At 49.6% G+C, this 16431-nt stretch overlaps 1 protein-coding gene across 1 annotated transcript in view; it reads right to left on the bottom strand.

The window, feature by feature from the left end:
- DOCK6 (dedicator of cytokinesis 6) overlaps positions 1-16431 on the bottom strand; it is a 130996-nt gene that overhangs the window by 10902 nt on the left and 103663 nt on the right. The window contains 6 exon segments of the mRNA XM_048487532.1: positions 6761-6775; positions 9788-9919; positions 11734-11877; positions 12850-13042; positions 14149-14249; positions 15636-15695. Coding sequence (XP_048343489.1) covers positions 6761-6775; positions 9788-9919; positions 11734-11877; positions 12850-13042; positions 14149-14249; positions 15636-15695 — 645 coding nt within the window.

Genomic DNA, 16431 nt, shown 5'->3' with positions numbered 1-16431 from the left:
TTGGGTGAATAAATATAGTGTTTAATGCTGAAAACAGTAACAAACAATAACATGAGGACCAGCTTCAGAGCCAGTGGACCAATGTTGCACCAGAAAGCTGTCTGATGCCTCTTTAAGATTTGTCTGAAATGGGGCAAGACATTGTCATTACACAAGTTGAGGACACGGCCTGCGACAGCTTTGCCTGGGTGATTTTTCTCCACAAACCCCTGCACCTGACTGCAAATTGATGAAAACCGAGGCAAACAGATGAAAACCGAGACAAATTTTTCACTGAAAAAATTGATGAAAACCGAAACCAATAAAAACCGAAGGCAACGAAAACCGAGGTTCCACTGTAATATGTGATGGGTGTATGTGTAGTTTATAGCATTTAATACTTTCACATATTCACATATTAAATTGGTGCGGCAGCTGGAGGACAACGTGTTCTGTGACCCTCTGATATTGTACGTTGCACCCCATTCCTCCTATCTCTTATTGCTTTTCATAAATAGATGTGGTCTCACAAGTAAATTGAGCCACTGGGAACAAGAGGTCTGGATTCTTATGAAGTTCAGGAGAGCCGTGCAGGATCACACCCAAGGCCCGTCTAGCCAGGATCCTGTCTATCACAGTGGCTGCCCAGCTCTCTCTAGGAGGCTCAAAAACAGGAAGACTGCAACAGGTTCCTCCCACCCGTTCTCCCCAGCAACTGGTGAGAAGAGGCAAAGTGCCGCTGGGACTAAAGGGAGGAGAGATCTATGCTGACTGATAGAGATGAACAGCCTTCCATGAATTTGCCCAGTCCCTTCTGTAAAGCCTTCCAAGTTGGCAGCCGTCACCACATCTTGTGGCAGGGTCTATCCTAAATTTCGAACTCTTCAGTTTCTGCGGATGGCTCAGGGGTGCCAGTATTATGGGCAAGAGAGAAGAGCTAGCAGTGGTGGCGAACCTTTGGCACTCCAGATGTTATGGACTACAATTCCCATCAGCCCCTTCCAACATGGCCAATTGGCCATGCTGGAAGGGACTGATGGGAATTGTAGTCCATAACATCTGGAGTGCCAAAGTTCGCCACCACGGAGCTAGAGTTTCTCCCTGTCCACACCCCTTCCACGCCATGCATAATTTCAAAAGCCTCTCCCATGGCCAAAGAGCGACTTTCTAGAGGCCAAAGAGCCCTGAGAGTTTTAACCGCTCATTGGGAAACCACTCCAGCCTCCTGGTGAGGGAGCAAGCTTGCTTTCTGCGGCTCCAGAGACTAGGACTAGGAGTGATGGGTTCAAGGTGAAGGAAAAGAGATTCCACCTAAACATCAGGAAAAACTTCCTGACCGTCAGGGCTGTTGGACAGTGGAATGAACTACCTCGGAGGGTGGTGGAGTTTCCTTCTTTGGAGGTTTTTAAAGAGAGGCTGGATGTTCATCTGTCAGGAGTGCTCTGATTATGTGTTCCTGCATTGCAGGGGGATGGACTTGATGGCCCTTGGGGCCTCTTCCAACTCTATGATTCTATGACCAATTGGGTTGCTCTTTCCTTGTTTACATTTGTACTGGGTCTATGCCAAACCACCTTGTCTACCACTGGATTTTGAACGTTCACGCAGGAGTCAAGGGCAAACTGTCCCCCACCTTGCATAACCCCTCTCCTCTCACAGTGGCCAACTCTAATTCCCCCTTGTGACCTCTTTTCCAAGGTTTCCTTGCTGCCTTAGGGAAGCAGGCCTTTAAAGAGGAATGAGGGTAATTTTTCAGGAGGCAACTTACCAGAGCAGGTCAGGGCCAAGAGCAACACGGAGAGTTGAGAAAGATCAAAGGGAAGCAAAACAAGAAAGAGGTGTTAGCAGGAGCCCAGCAGCAACTATTAGGATCCTCTGACTGCTCAGGCTGCAGGGGTTGAAAAGAGGCAGAACCCCCCAAGGGCTTGATTAACAAATCCCTCTGTAGCTTGTCTCCTGCGGCCTACAAATCCTATCCTATGGCCACTGCAATCCTTGAGCCCATCCAGGAAACTTCCAGAGACCCCTCGAGAGTACTATGGAGCTACTATCTCTTGCAACACAAGGCCTGTTTCTTCCTCTCCAGCTTCTGCTGTCCAGCTGGTTTTACAGCGTTCCATAACAATCTAAGGAGCCTTCCTCCATCTTGAGCGACGCTTCTTCCAACGGACCAGCCCCTAGAGTTGTAGGAAGTCTCCTTAGCTTGGAGGAAGGCTTCAAACTTGTGCCTAAAGTGTGGTATAAATATTTCAACAAACAAAGACAATTTATTAAGTGGGATGACAGGATGGAACCACACTAACTCCTTCCCAACAGGACAACTTGTTCTGTGGCAACAGATGCAGCTATCCCTCCTTGCCAATCACATTTATGTGTCAATAAATCTGTTTGCTATTAAAGGTGCCACAAGACCATCCATCTTGCATTTTTGTCCTGCTCTTCCTCAGAGGAGTTCAGGATGGTGTACGCGGATGGCTGCTCCTCACAATGATCTCGTGAAGTCCGGAGGAAGAGGAGCTGCAGCTGGCCCTAAGCCATACAGGAAGATTCTTTGGACAAGTGCCCATTTTGCACCCAGCGCTCACATCACACTTGTTCAAACACCACTCCCACGGGATTATACAACTACCTTTACTTAGAAAATAAAGTACACAGTACTGTTATTAAAGTACTGTTTTTTATTTCAAAGCACTACATGAATGGCAAAATGAAATAATAATTTTATGAAGGTGGTCCTTAAGGTAGAAGAAGAAGAAGAAGAAGAAGAAGAGTTTGGATTTATATGCCCCCTTTCTCTCCTGCAGGAGACTCAAAGGGGTTTACAATCTCCTTGCCCTTCCTCCCTCACAACAAACACCCTGTGAGGTAGGTGGGGCTGAGAGAGCTCCGTAGAGCTGTGACTAGCCCAAGGTCACCCAGCTGGCGTGTGTGGGAGTGTACAGGCTAATCTGAATTCCCCAGATAAGCCTCCACAGCTCAGGCGGCAGAGCTGGGAATCAAACCTGGTTCCTCCAGATTAGATACACGAGCTCTTAACCTCCTACACCACTGCTGCAGGCCTCAAGCCGTACAGGGCTTGAAAAGTCCACACCAGTCCCTTGAACTGGGCCAGAAGCAAACTGAGAGACAACGTGGGTGGGGAAAAAAAACTGCAGTCATGTAGCCCTTGTCTCTGGAGTCATGTGGCCCTTGCCAGCCAGAGTTCTGCACCAGCTGTACTTTCCAGACACTCTTCAAAGGGCATTTCATTGTAGCAGGATAATCCAGATGTCAGCAGGGCACGAAGCACTGTGGCAAGAACATTTTGGCCCAGGAAAGGCTGCAACTGCCTCACAACCCAAGCTGGAGAAAGATGTTCCAGGCTCCCACTGTCACCTGCTTATCCAAGAGGACTGGAGTTCAGGAGCACCTGCAAGGTACAAACCTGACTCTGTGGGAGGGATGCAAACCTATCCAGAACAAAAGAGACTGCCACTCCTGGGCAAGTCCTCCTTCCCACCAACAGCACCTCCACTGTGTCAGGATTAAGTTCCAGCTTGTCAGCCCAACCTGCCTCCAGGCTCCAGTTCAATTTCCACAGCCTCCCTGGGATTCGCTGGAAGCATATTTAAGAACATAAGAACAAGCCTGCTGGATTACACCAGAGTCCATCTAGTCCAGCTCTCTGCTACTTGCAGTGGCCCACCAGGTGCCTTAGGGAGCTCACCTGCAGGATGTGAAAGCAACGGCCTTCTGTGGCTGTTGCTCCTGAGCACCTGGTCTGTTAAGGCATTTGCAATCTCAGACCAAGGAGGATCAAGATTGGTAGCCATAGATCGACTTCTCCTCCATAAATCTGTCCAAGCCCCTTTTAAAGCTACCCAGGTTAGTGGCCATCCTGTGGCAACACATTCCAAACACCAATCACACGTTGTGTGAAAAAATGTTTCCTTTTATTAGTCTTAATTCTTCCCCCCAGCATTTTCAATGTATGCCCCCCCGATTCTAGTATTGTGAGAAAGAGAGAGAAAAATTTCTCTGTCAACATTTTCTACCTCATGCATAATTTTATAGACTTCAATCATATCCCCCCTCAGACGTCTCCTCTCCAAACTAAAGAGTCCCAAGCACTGCAGCCTCTCTTCATAAGGAAGGTGCTCCAGTCCCTCAATCATCCTCGTTGCCCTTCTCTGCACTTTTTCTATCTCTTCGATATCCTTTTTGAGATGTGGCAACCAGAACTGAACACGGTACTCCAAGTGTGGTTGCACCACTGCTTTATATAAGGGCATCACAATCTTTGCAGTTTTATTATCAACTCCTTTCCTAATTATCCCCAGCATAGAGTTTGCCTTTTTCACAGCTGCCATGCACTGAGTAGACTTTCCCATGGAACTATCAACTAAGACGCCCAAATCCCTTTCCTGGTCTGTGACTGATAGCACTGACCCCTGTAGCATGTATGTGAAGTTTGGATTTTTTGCCCCTATGTGCATCACTTTATATTTAGCTACATTGAACTGCATTTGCCATTTCTTAGCCCACTCACCTAATTTATCAAGGTCCGCTTGGAGCTCTTCGCAATCCTTTGTGGTTCTCATCACCCTACATAATTTGGTATCATCTGCAAACTTGGCCACCACACTACCCACCCCTACTTCCAGGTCATTTATGAATAGGTTAAAGAGCATTGGTCCCAAAACGGATCCTTGGGGGACACCACTCCCTACATCTCTCCATTGCGAGAACTACCCATTTACACCCACCTTTTGGTGGGTGTAAATGGGAAGTTCCATAGGACTTCCCCTCTAATCCATAGGACTTCCCCTCTTATTCCTTCATTGCTGAGTTTTCTCAATAGTCTTTGGTGGGGAACTTTGTCAAAAGCGTTTTGGAAATCCAAGTAGACAATGTCCACTGGTTCCCCCTTATCCACATGCCTGTTTACACCCTCAAAGAGCTCTAGTAAGTTTGTAAGACAGGACTTGCCTCTGCAAAAGCCATGCTGACTCTTCCTCAGCAGGTCTTGCTTTTCTGCATGTTTTATAATTTTATCTTTAATGATAGATTCTACTAATTTACCAGGAACAGATGTCAAACTGACTGGCCTGTAATTTCCCGGGTCCCCCCTCGATCCTTTCTTAAAGATTGGTGTGACATTGGCCATCTTCCAGTCTTCAGGGATGGAGGCAGATTTCAGGGATAAGTTGCTTATTAAAGTGAGAACATCAGCAATTTCATGCTTGAGCTCTTTAAGAACTCTTGGGTGAATGCAATCTGGGCCAGGGGATTTGGTAGCATTTAGTTTATCAATGGCTGCCAGAACTTCTACATTGTCTACCACTATCTTCACTAGTTCTTCAGATTCGCCTCCTAGGAAGCTTGGCTCAGGTGCAGGAATTTTCCTCACCTCCTCTTGGGTGAAGACAGATGCAAAGAATTCATTCAGCTTCTCTGCAATCTCTCTTTATGCTTTATTTAAAATTACAACAAGAAAAGGTATAACGTTTGCTATTAATTCCCTCTTAGCGACATGACCTGCAACAAGTAGTGAGCCGTTTTCCCTAAAATCAGAGGATCATTACTATTAAATAGTTTTACCATGCAGACTTTGGGAGACGCTTTACCCATGATTGATGATAATAGAGCTTCCCTCTGTGAATTATATTTTGGTACAGTAACATACAATATGCTCCAGTGTTTCCACAGCAGTAGGACAATGTGGGCATACTCTGTCCGATAGGGGGAGCTTCTCAATCAGACCTTGTAAAAGGGCAGGGGAGAAGACATTGCATCTGGCTCTAGTCAGAATCCAGCATTGTTTGGGCTCTGAGATTTGTGATAGATAATTGGCTGTCTTATCCATGTTGGGAATGATACCTAAGTGTAACGGGGAGCATGATGTTGTCGCATGGCTGGGAAGTTTTTTAAAAGAGGCTGGATGTCCATCTGTCGCAGTGGTGGGATCCAAAAATTTTAGTAGCAGGTTCCCATGGTGGTGGGATTCAAACTGTGGCGTAGCGCCAATGGGGCTGGGCGGGGCACGACGGGGGTGTGGCCAGGCATTCCTGGGCGGGGCATTCCTGGGCGGGGCTGTGGCAAGGATGCAGCCGCTGCGCCGGTCCTTGGGCAGGAAACGAATGCACGCAGGCGCAGGCTGCCACGCATGCCGGTGCACCTCCTGCTAGACTGCTTCAAGTTCTGCGTGCTACTGCTGAGAGGAGGGGCGTAACTAAGGCAAAAATCACGTGGAAAAATCACCAATTGGTAACCTCCTCTCGGCACACACAAATAATTAGTAACCTACTTTCGGGAACCTGTGAGAACCTGCTGGATCCCACCTCTGATCTGTCGGGAGTGCTTTGATTATGTGTTCCTGCATTGCAGGGGGTTGGACTGGATGGCCCCTTGGGGTCTCTTCCAACTCTAGGATTCTACGATTCTAAGACAGCGAGCCCACTGCACAGGGCCTGCACTTCTGCCCAGGAAGTGTGGGCCCTGTGCAGTGGGCTCGCTGTCAAGTGGGCAGCTCTGTTCACAGCAGTTCCACACACCAAGGACTCTCCCCTTCTGTCTCTTTCCCTTCCTGGGGCCTAATGAATGGCACAGACGGGGAACTCAAAATCACAGGCTGTCTGATGCGATTTTCCAACGGCGTGGAATCGCTATCTTAAGCCTACAGCAAGGATTCCACAGGGGGCGGGGGGGGGGGTCATCACAATACACACAGAACCTATGAGGGATTCAGGCAACATGCACACAACGGTTGAAGGGGGAAAAATGCAAGACATGCTGTTCCTACCTCCCAGCCAGAGGCCTGATTGGCAGAACCAGGGCAGGGGGACAGAGAAAAGAGAGAAGATTAATTGTTGTCGCAACACAGCATCTTCTTGACTTAAGCTGCAGCCTGATTGGGACACAACATCACACCTTTTTCTGAGTAGGAGGCAATTCCCCTTCCCAGGGGCGTAGCTAGGGAAAATGAAGCCCTGGGCAGACTACGAGTTTTCTTCCCCCCTGGGCCCCCGCACCGCCCCCGCCCCCCACTTACTTTAGCCGGCAGTGGGGCGGGGCAGGTCCAGGTAGGGGCACGCGCAGCAGCCTCTGCTGAGCCAGGCAGGGTGGAGCAAGAGGAGGAGGAGGAGGGATGGGGGGAGGTTTCTCCCCCCCACGTGACCCCAAAGGCATCCACCTGGGGCGCCTGTCCCCACCCTGTCCCATGGTAGCTATGCCACTGCCCCTTCCCCACCTCTGAGGTTCTTGAAGAAACAGGCTGACCAAACAGTACTGAGGAAAGGCTTACTGGGCCGGCTATATTTTCTTGGTCATTGACACCCAGTTTGAGACCCCGCCTCTCCACAACTGTAGCCAAGCTGGCAGGGCTTGGGGTGTGTGAGGAGAAGATCCACTGGAAACAATTCCACCTGTAGCTAGCTAGCCTCAGTAATAGCCTTGGCAGTCTTCCAGTGCCGTATATCTATATACATGAGTTTATATCATTGTTCATATTTTTTATATTTCATTAGTTATAAATACAATCATTTCTTGTCGACTACATCCAACAGGTAAGTTCAACTTATTTTTTAACAATTATAACAAATAGATTCAGGGTCATCCGTATTAATTCAGGTAAGTATTTAGTTCATACTCTCCCATCAGTTCAACATCCTTAAGGTAAGTATTCAATCAATGCAAAAACATGTATATACATAAATATATTCAGTCCATCTTGGTTCATCAACATTTTATATGAATCCACTCAGGTAAGTATTCTGTACGTATTCTGTACGTATTCAATGATAAGTCCAAAATTGTTTTCTTTTAAACACAAGGAGGAAAACGCATTGCGCCTAATCCACGTTTTTCGATGGCTTCATCAGCCTCATAGGTTGTAGATATAATTTATATTGGCTTCATATGGGTACTTTTCTCTCAATCTGAAGAGAGTATGAATTAATATGGATGACCCTGAATCTATTTGTTATAATTGTTAAAAATAAGTTGAACTTACCTGTTGGATGTCGTCAACAAGAAATGATTGTATTTATAACTAATGAAATATAAAAAAATATGAACAATGATATAAACTCATGTATATAGATATACGTATCTGAAATATTAGTTATAGCAACAGTAGTGGTAGTTCTATTATTATTAATATTTACTGTTGCACCCCCTTTTCTTATGTGAGTCTTCCAGTGCCGACACAGCAGTGAAACGGGTCCCAGAACCGAAGAGGATTCTCTGTTCAGTTCTAGCAGCACAAGTACAGACAGGAGCCACAATTTCAACGTTCCTGTCAAGCCCACTTGGCAGATCCTAGAAGTCTGAATTCCCAGCTGCTGTTTGCTGAACATTTGCCACCTCGTTTTCCTCTTGGATTGTGCTGGACAGACTAGGTGGGAGTGGTGGAGGGCTCAGCAGATATTTTTTGCAGACTGCCACAGAAGGCAATTTCAAGAGCCCCTCCTAATCCAACTTCTGGCAAAACAGAATCTAGTTATTGCACCTTCCCTACACTTGTGGCCAACCACAACCCGCTCGTGACAACCTGCCAGAGCTGTAAGCAAGGCTGGAAAAGGAGATCCATGCCAACAACACGGGCCCAATTCAACATTTCCATACGGCCATTCTATGGGTTCAAGCAAATGGCCCAGCTACGTGTTCAACATAGCTGTCAGCCAAGTAGTAATTCAGAGGCCCGGGGCATCATTGATGAGTTTCTCTGGGAGAGATTCTAGTTTTCAGTTTAGAGTTTTTGCCATTAAGACAGTTTCATCTGGTTCCCTGTCTAATTTTATCAGCCTCTGGTTTATCAGAGGAACTTCTCATTGACTTCTTAAGAACATAAGAACATAAGAACAAGCCAGCTGGATCAGACCAGAGTCCATCTAGTCCAGCTCTCTGCTACTCGCGGTGGCCCACCAGGTGCCTTTGGGAGCTCACATGCAGGATGTGAACGCAATGGCCTTCTGCGGCTGCTGCTCCCCAGCACCTGGTCTGTTAAGGCATTTGCAATCTCAGATCAAAGAGGATCAAGATTGGTAGCCATAAATCGACTTGTCCTCCATAAATCTGTCCAAGCCCCTTTTAAAGCTATCCAGGTTAGTGGCCATTTTCTTCTGAAAAACTTGTCAAATGAACCATGAAAATTGGGTTGCCATCCAGGGTTTATGGTGGCACCTTGACCTGTTTATCGTCCCACTTCCCCCACCCTAGCAGGGGTGTACCGCCCATCGGGACATGGGGTATCCCATGTCCCCAGGTGCACACCATTTGGTCATGTGGGAAGAGCGCTGGCCACTGGCCGGGTTTTTGTGCCCAGCCTCTCCTGTGGCGTGGTGACCCGGCCGAATCCCAGCGGCTCCCTCCATGCTGGGGCACCACTTACCGGCCAAGCTGCCTGCTGCCACCGAGCCCACCTGAGCCCCCCGCCTGAACCACCTGCCACTGAGTGCTGCCCTCCCCGGCCTCCCTCCAGGACGGCTCCTGCCCCCCCCCCCGGAAGGTCAGGAAGGGCAGGGCTTGGCAGTGGATGGCTCAGGCAGATGGTTCAGGCAGGCGCTGTGACAGCAGGCCGGGTTCTGCCCTCCCCAGGCCGGGGAGGGCAGGAGTCAGCCTGCCGTCGCAGTGCCTTCCTGAGTCTCCCACTGTTGACCCCTGCCTTCCCCTGCTGGCTGCCGTAAGTGGGGTGCGGGGAGCCGGGCAGGGGGTGCATGGGGAGCCAGGCGTGGAGGGCGTGGGGAGCAAGTCATGCCCTGGGCACCATTTTTGCTCAGTACGCCTCTGCCCTCTACTCTGGGCGAGGCGCCGGGACAGAAGTCCTTACCTGGTTGGTGATCTTGCTGAAGGCATCTTGCAATCTGCCGTGCAGGACGGCCAGCTTCTTAAAGTCACGATTGGCTTCGTGGATGGGAATGAGGATTTTGTAGACCTCGTTGACAGCCTCGTAGAGCCCACCCTGAAGAACCAGTCAGTCCATGAGCAACTTAGCACATGTCCAATCAGATAATTCTCAGACTAGCAGTCTCCCTAGAGCAGCGATGGCGAACCTTTTCGAGACTGAGTGCCCACATTGCAACCCAAAACCCACTTATTTATCGCAAAGTGCCAACATGGCAATTTAACTTGAATACTGAGGTTTTAGTTTAGAAAAAATGGTTGGCTCCGAGGCGTGCATTACTCAGGAGTAAGCTTAGTGGTAGTTGGTGGCTTTGCTTTGAAGCAACCGTGCAACTCTTCCAACGGGTGAATCATGACCCTAGGAGGGTTTACTCAGAAGCAAACCCCATTGCTAGCAACCGAGCTTACTCCCAGGTAAAGGATCGCGCTTTAGTTCTTTGCATGAAAATCAGTGGGGTTTAACAGTGTTTAACAGGGTTACCTACACTGCTTCCCCAAAACTAGGTCTTAGGTTTAATGCTAATAATCGAGCCCAGCGGCCCAGGCCAGCCAAGATGTGTGGGGGGGGGGGGGACTCTATTTGCGCGTGCCCACAGAGAGGGCTCTGAGTGCCACCTCTGGCACCCATGCTGTAGGTTCGCCACCACTGACCTAGAGTCAGCAACTTTAGAAGGCCAGACAGAACCCTCCTTAGAGGGATGAGTCCAAGGGGGAAATGGAGAAACTGGAGGGGGAGACTCTCATATATGTTTTCCCACACTAGAGAGGTACTGCCATCGCAGGTCCTTTGTTGCTTGTGGATTGCGCTGCTTCCCAGACTGCAGCTTTGCAGTGGACTCCCCAAGCATTATGCAGTTACACCCATTTAGAAGTTTGACAAAAGAGGGATGTAATCCTGCATGCAGTAAACAGATGCTTAAAAATCAGGGGAGCTGAAATGCCTGTAAGGTAACAGCAGGCAACCAGGCAAGCGGCTCTTTGGCTGTATGTTGAAAATAGCAAAAGGAAGCCTCCTTAACCCAAAGAGTCTCTTCCTTGAGCAGCAGTGTATCTAATCTGGAGGAACCGGGTTTGATTCCTAGCTCTGCCGCCTGAGCTGTGGAGGCTTATCTGGGGAATTCAGATTAGCCTGTACACTCCCACACACGCCAGCTGGGTGACCTTGGGCTAGTCACAGCTTCTCGGAGCTCTCTCAGCCCCACCTACCTCACAGGGTGTTTGTTGTGAGGGGGGAAGGGCAAGGAGATTGTAAGCCCCTTTGAGTCTCCTACAGGAGAGAAAGTGGGGATATAAATCCAAACTTTTCTTCTTCTTGAAGAAAGACCTGGCTGAGCAATGGTGCACTTGATGGGCAACAAACGCAGACTGTGACTTGGCTCAGGGGTGTACCTCCCATAGGGACATGGAGTATGACATGTCCCCAGGCATACACCATCTAATCATGTGGGGGGGGGCACTGGGCCGCACTCACTGGCTCTGGGCATTAGACCTGGGTTCCTCACCAGTGCCAGGCAGTAGACCTGGGTGCCTCACCAGCCTGGCACTCCTCTGTGAGATCGGCAGATGGCTTGACCTCTCTCTCCCCTCCCCATATCTAGGAAAAATGGAGCCTGGTATGTGTGCGTGCATGCAAAACTCAGATTTTGCCCCAGGCTCCATTTTCCCTAGATACACCTCTGACTTGGTTCCAGGCATCCCCCTGACTGTTCACACTACAAGTCCTAATTCCAAGCTATTCCCAGTGTTCTTTCAGAAAAGACAGTCCCGGGATGCTGAATCTTGTCTCTGCCAGGGCCCCCAATCAGGGAACGCCCAGGCGAAGCGTGACTCTTCCCCAGCAAGGCCCAATGACTCCTCACTGAAATTGCTCACCATCGTAAACGAGGAAGCTGCCTGCTCAAGCAGCCCCACCAGCCCCTGCTCGGTGAAGTACTTTCCAGAGCAGATGCCCTCTTCGTCAGGGGACAGGACGTCGTCGGAGACAGCAGACTCCTCCAACACATTGGAAGAGACATCCTTCAAAGGGACAACAATTATTACAGCAGCAGGAGTCACGTTCCTTCTCGCCCTTCCCTCCCCGAGAACAAAAAGGTTATTTAGGACCCTTGCCAAAACAAAGAGGTCTCGCTGGGGTAGGAAATGTCTCTTTCCCTTCTGGAGAAAGGAGGCAGCAAGTTGGGAGCTGGGAGTTTGTTTGTTTGTTTATTCATTCATTCATTCATTCATTCATTCATTCATTCATTCATTCATTCATTCATTCATTCATTCTTTAGACTTTTATACCGCCCTATCCCTGGGGGGCTCTGGGCGGTGCACAACATATAAACAAGATACAATCATAAGGTAGCTAAAAACCTTTAAAAGCAGTGATAGAAACAGTAAAAGCTAAGTATACTAAATGTAATAAATACAAGTATAAATATAAATGGCGTCCAACAGCTCCATTTTCAAAGTCCTCTCCCCAAGAGGGAGGAATGGCGAGTCCCATTAGGTGACAAACGGCCCAGATGTAAGGGGCCTAAAGGGGGGGACCATCAGCGGCCGGTCCCTCCAAAGGCCCGGAGGAACAGCTCCGTCTTACAGGCCCTGCAGAACTCACCAAGGCCCCGCAGGGCCCGGACAGCTGGAGGGAGAGCGTTCCACCAGGCCGGGGCCAGAGCCGTAAAGGTCCTGGCCCGCGTGGAGGCCAGCTGCATCATCAAGGGGCCAGGAACCACCAGTAGATTGGCCTCAACTCATCGAAGAGGCCGTACAGGGACATACGGGGTGATGCGGTCTCTATCCATTGCTAAGGCCAGTTCTATCCATTGCTAAGGCCTGTCTGCTCTCGGGCAAGAATGCAGAAAAGGGAGGGGGGAGGAAGAAGGAGCACATTAAGCACTGAATGAAGAAAGACCTGGGAAAGAGTGGAACGATTCTTTAATGCAACACTGGAGAAAAACAGAACACCCTTTTCCCAGAGATGCCCTGCCCTTACCCACTGCTCACCTGGAAAGTGACACACCCTACTGGCAGGTAAGGGCAATCCTCCAGCATGCTCAGGTATTCAGCAACCAGGGCAGCAGAGTGCACCAGGCACTGAGCCGCCTCGGCATGGTTCCCGTGTTCAGCATGCTTTGCTGCCATGTTCTTCAGCCATGTCAGTCTGAGGTCCGGGGATGTCTGGTAGCCCTTGGCTATCCTGGGAGACAAGAAATGGTCAGAACCAGCTCCCCCCGCCCACCCCCCCACGGATCCCTGGGTGACTGTGTCTATCTGGGGGAATCAGTTCCAGTCCCTGTAGTCTTTAAAGACCAGATGGATAACATGCTTGAACTTGGTCCTTCACGGGGCTTAGACCTAGTATGAGAGTGTGTACTTGATTGTGCTGTGATTGTGTATTTCTGCATGGCAGGGGGTTGGACTTGATGGCCTTTGCAGTCTCTTCCAACTGTGAGATTTAAATGTTTTCGCACAAACTGGGAATGATGGCCTAAGTGCTAGTAAGTACTGCAATCACATTCAGTGGAGTCTCTAAGGTATGGCAGGTAGGACATATGCTCTGGGCCAGTGGCGTACCTAGGCAAACTGGAGCCCTGGGCAAAATCAGAGTTTGATGCCCCTCCCCATGGGTGACCACCCTCCCCCACCACGACCAAACAATGATTTTTTTACTATCAGGTCATTTCTAAATCATCATGAGAGAATAAAAGAAAGAAAGAAAACAAGCATTGGCAGGAAAGGGGTGGATTTAAAAGGAGAATCTGGGGAAATTTAGGGGGTGCCTGCAGTCAGGGATGCAATTGTTAAGATAGCAGGACCAAAATTTCAGAGTATCTTCGTGAGACCCTACTGATAATACCACCCAGGTTTGGTGAAGTTTTGTTTAGAGGGTCCAAAGTTAGGGACCCTCAAAGGTGTAGCCCCATCTCCTATTAGCTCCCATTGGAAACAATGAAGGATGGGGGCACTCCCTTTGGGAGTCCATAACTTTGGACTCCCTGAACCAAACCTCACCAAACCTGGGCGATATCATCAGGAGAGTCTCCCATAAAATCCTTCAAATTTTGGTGCGGCTACCCTAAAAACCGCGTCCACTGCAGGCCAACCCTCCCAAAAACACTAAAAATACCGGACGTCCATGACTGATCTGGAATATCAGCTCTGGCACCTCCCACCAAGTGGCATCTCCTGGCTCTCTAATCTTGACTCAGCCATCCTGCAAAGAACTGAGGTGAAAAGGCGACCTATCTAGGCCTTGACGATTTCCCCTTGTCTTTCCCGCTGGACATTCTTCTTGCGCCTTACCTGTACATCAGGTCAATCAGCATCTCAGGGTCTTCCTGATGTTCCTTCATCTTCACGGTGTCTGTCAGGATCATGTGCAGATTGAAGACAAGGTCTTGAACCTGGGCAGAGAAAGAAGAAGCACCTGAGGCGGCTGACACTTCTGTCTGCTACCCTCAATACCCTCCAAAACCACGAAGAGCTGAAACAAGAGCACAGACACACCCAAAAGCATTCCCAACACTTAATTCCTGAGATTCCCATTCCCAGAAAGGAGGCAAGTGGAAGCCTGAAAATTTGCCCTTCTGCAATGTGCAGAGCATCACCTGTGGCAATGCTACCCTGGGACCAATCCCCTGGTTTTTCAGCATACTCAAGAGAAGATACGCTAACACCCCACAGATGAACACAGAGGAACTTCTTTCCTCTGTCTTTCCTCTCTGCTCATTCCATGCTGTCATGCGTTCAACATCCTTCCTGCAAGGCGATATGAAACCTGAATAGGCACAAGCGTGTTTAGCATGAGAGCCACGGCGTCGTGGTTAAGAGCAGGTGCACTCTAATCTGGAGAACTGGATTTGATTCCCCGCTCCGCCACTTGAGCTGTGGAGGCTAATTTGGGGGACTAGATTAGCCTGTACACTCCAACACACGCCAGCTGGGTGACCTTGGGCAAGTCACAGCTCTCTCAGCCCCACCCACCTTGCAGGGTGTTTGTTATGGGGGCGGGAAGGGAAAGGAGATTGAAGGCCCCTTTGAGCCACAGGAGAGAAAGAAGAAGAAGAAGAGTTTGGATTTATATCCCCCCTTTCTCTCCTGCAGGAGACTCAAAGGGGCTTACAATCTCCTTGCCCTTCCCCCCTCACAACAAACACCCTGTGAGGTAGGTGGGGCTGAGAGAGCTCCGAGAAGCTGTGACTAGCCCAAGGTCACCCAGTTGGCGTGTGTGGGAGTGCACAGGCTAATCTGAATTCCCCAGATAAGCCTCCACAGCTCAGGCGGCAGAGCTGGGAATCAAACCTGGTTCCTCCAGATTAGATACACGAGCTCTTAACCTCCTACGCCACTGCTGAAAGGGGGGAGATAAATCCACAACTCTACTCTTCTTCTACCTGAAAATGCATGCACCCAGCTTAAGTTGGAGCTGTCCCCCTGACCCCACAACTAAGCTGGATACTTGCAGTTGTATGATGAAGGAATCAGGAGTGATGTTCCAACTATGTGCTCCACATGAGAAGGGAGGGAGAAACAATGTGCGTGCATAAGTCTGATGATCAGCCATGTTCATGCACACATAGCATTAATGTCCAGTTAATGTGACTCCAGAACATAGGCTGACTCTGCAACAGGCTGCCCTGCAGTGTACTCAGTTCTAGGTGAACTAGCATCTTATGGCAAACTGCATATTAGCACGTGAAAACCAAGGGGTGTTATTCACTCTTTCAGGCAGACTTCAAGTTTTCCGCCCCCCCCCCTGGCTCCAATGCCACCCCCCATTCCCCAATTACCTTAGCCGGTAAGGTGGGGCGGGGCTGGGCATGGGTGCCCGCCAGCGGCCTCCGCCGAGCCTGGCAGGATAAGAGGGGAAGGAGGAGGGGTGTGAGGGCCATTTGCCGCCTCCCACATGACTCCAAAGGCATCCGCCCGGGGCACCTGTCCCCACCCCTCCCTTTGGTAGCTATGCCACTGCTGCTGAGTGAGGTCCGGAATGCTAGACTAATGCCATTCAGCCATTCATACTGCTTACAGAGGTAACTGAACACTGACCCGCTGCTTGATTCCTACCACCAGTTTACACAAACAAAAGGGCAAAGTTGTACCTTTTGGGCTTCGGGACGCCTGTCTCCACACAGAGCAGACAGACAAATGAACATCGAGCACCCAGTGAGGCTAACCCCCAAAGCAGAACTCTTGCTGGGTGGTGTCCACCCCAAGTAGGAATGCACCCAGAAAGGTTCATGCTCGGGCAATGCTTTTCCTAACCAGGCTGCCTGACCCTGAGTCTTACTTCCCTTGCGATCCCACAGGTGACACTCGTAAAGCCAAGGATAGGACAAGGATTTGTGAAAGAACAGCAGCTGCCCACATGTGTCTCCCAAGCCTTGACCACTCGAAGCAGGTGATGCCACCACTGGTGTCAGGCCTGGCTCCTGCCTCACTTGGCATTGGCTGGCTGGCACCGAGGTCACACCTGCACTTTTTGTTAATGCACCGAGGTCACACCTGCACTTTTCTATGGAATTCCTTCCTCCATTGACTATTTGGGTTACCGGATCTCGCCCGAGGGCTTGAAAATGGATCCTG

This window comes from Sphaerodactylus townsendi, linkage group LG03 (assembly GCF_021028975.2).
Source record: "Sphaerodactylus townsendi isolate TG3544 linkage group LG03, MPM_Stown_v2.3, whole genome shotgun sequence".
Lineage (NCBI taxonomy): Eukaryota > Metazoa > Chordata > Lepidosauria > Squamata > Sphaerodactylidae > Sphaerodactylus > Sphaerodactylus townsendi.
Note: the sequence above shows the minus strand (reverse complement) of the source record. Positions and strands in the feature narration are given on the sequence as shown.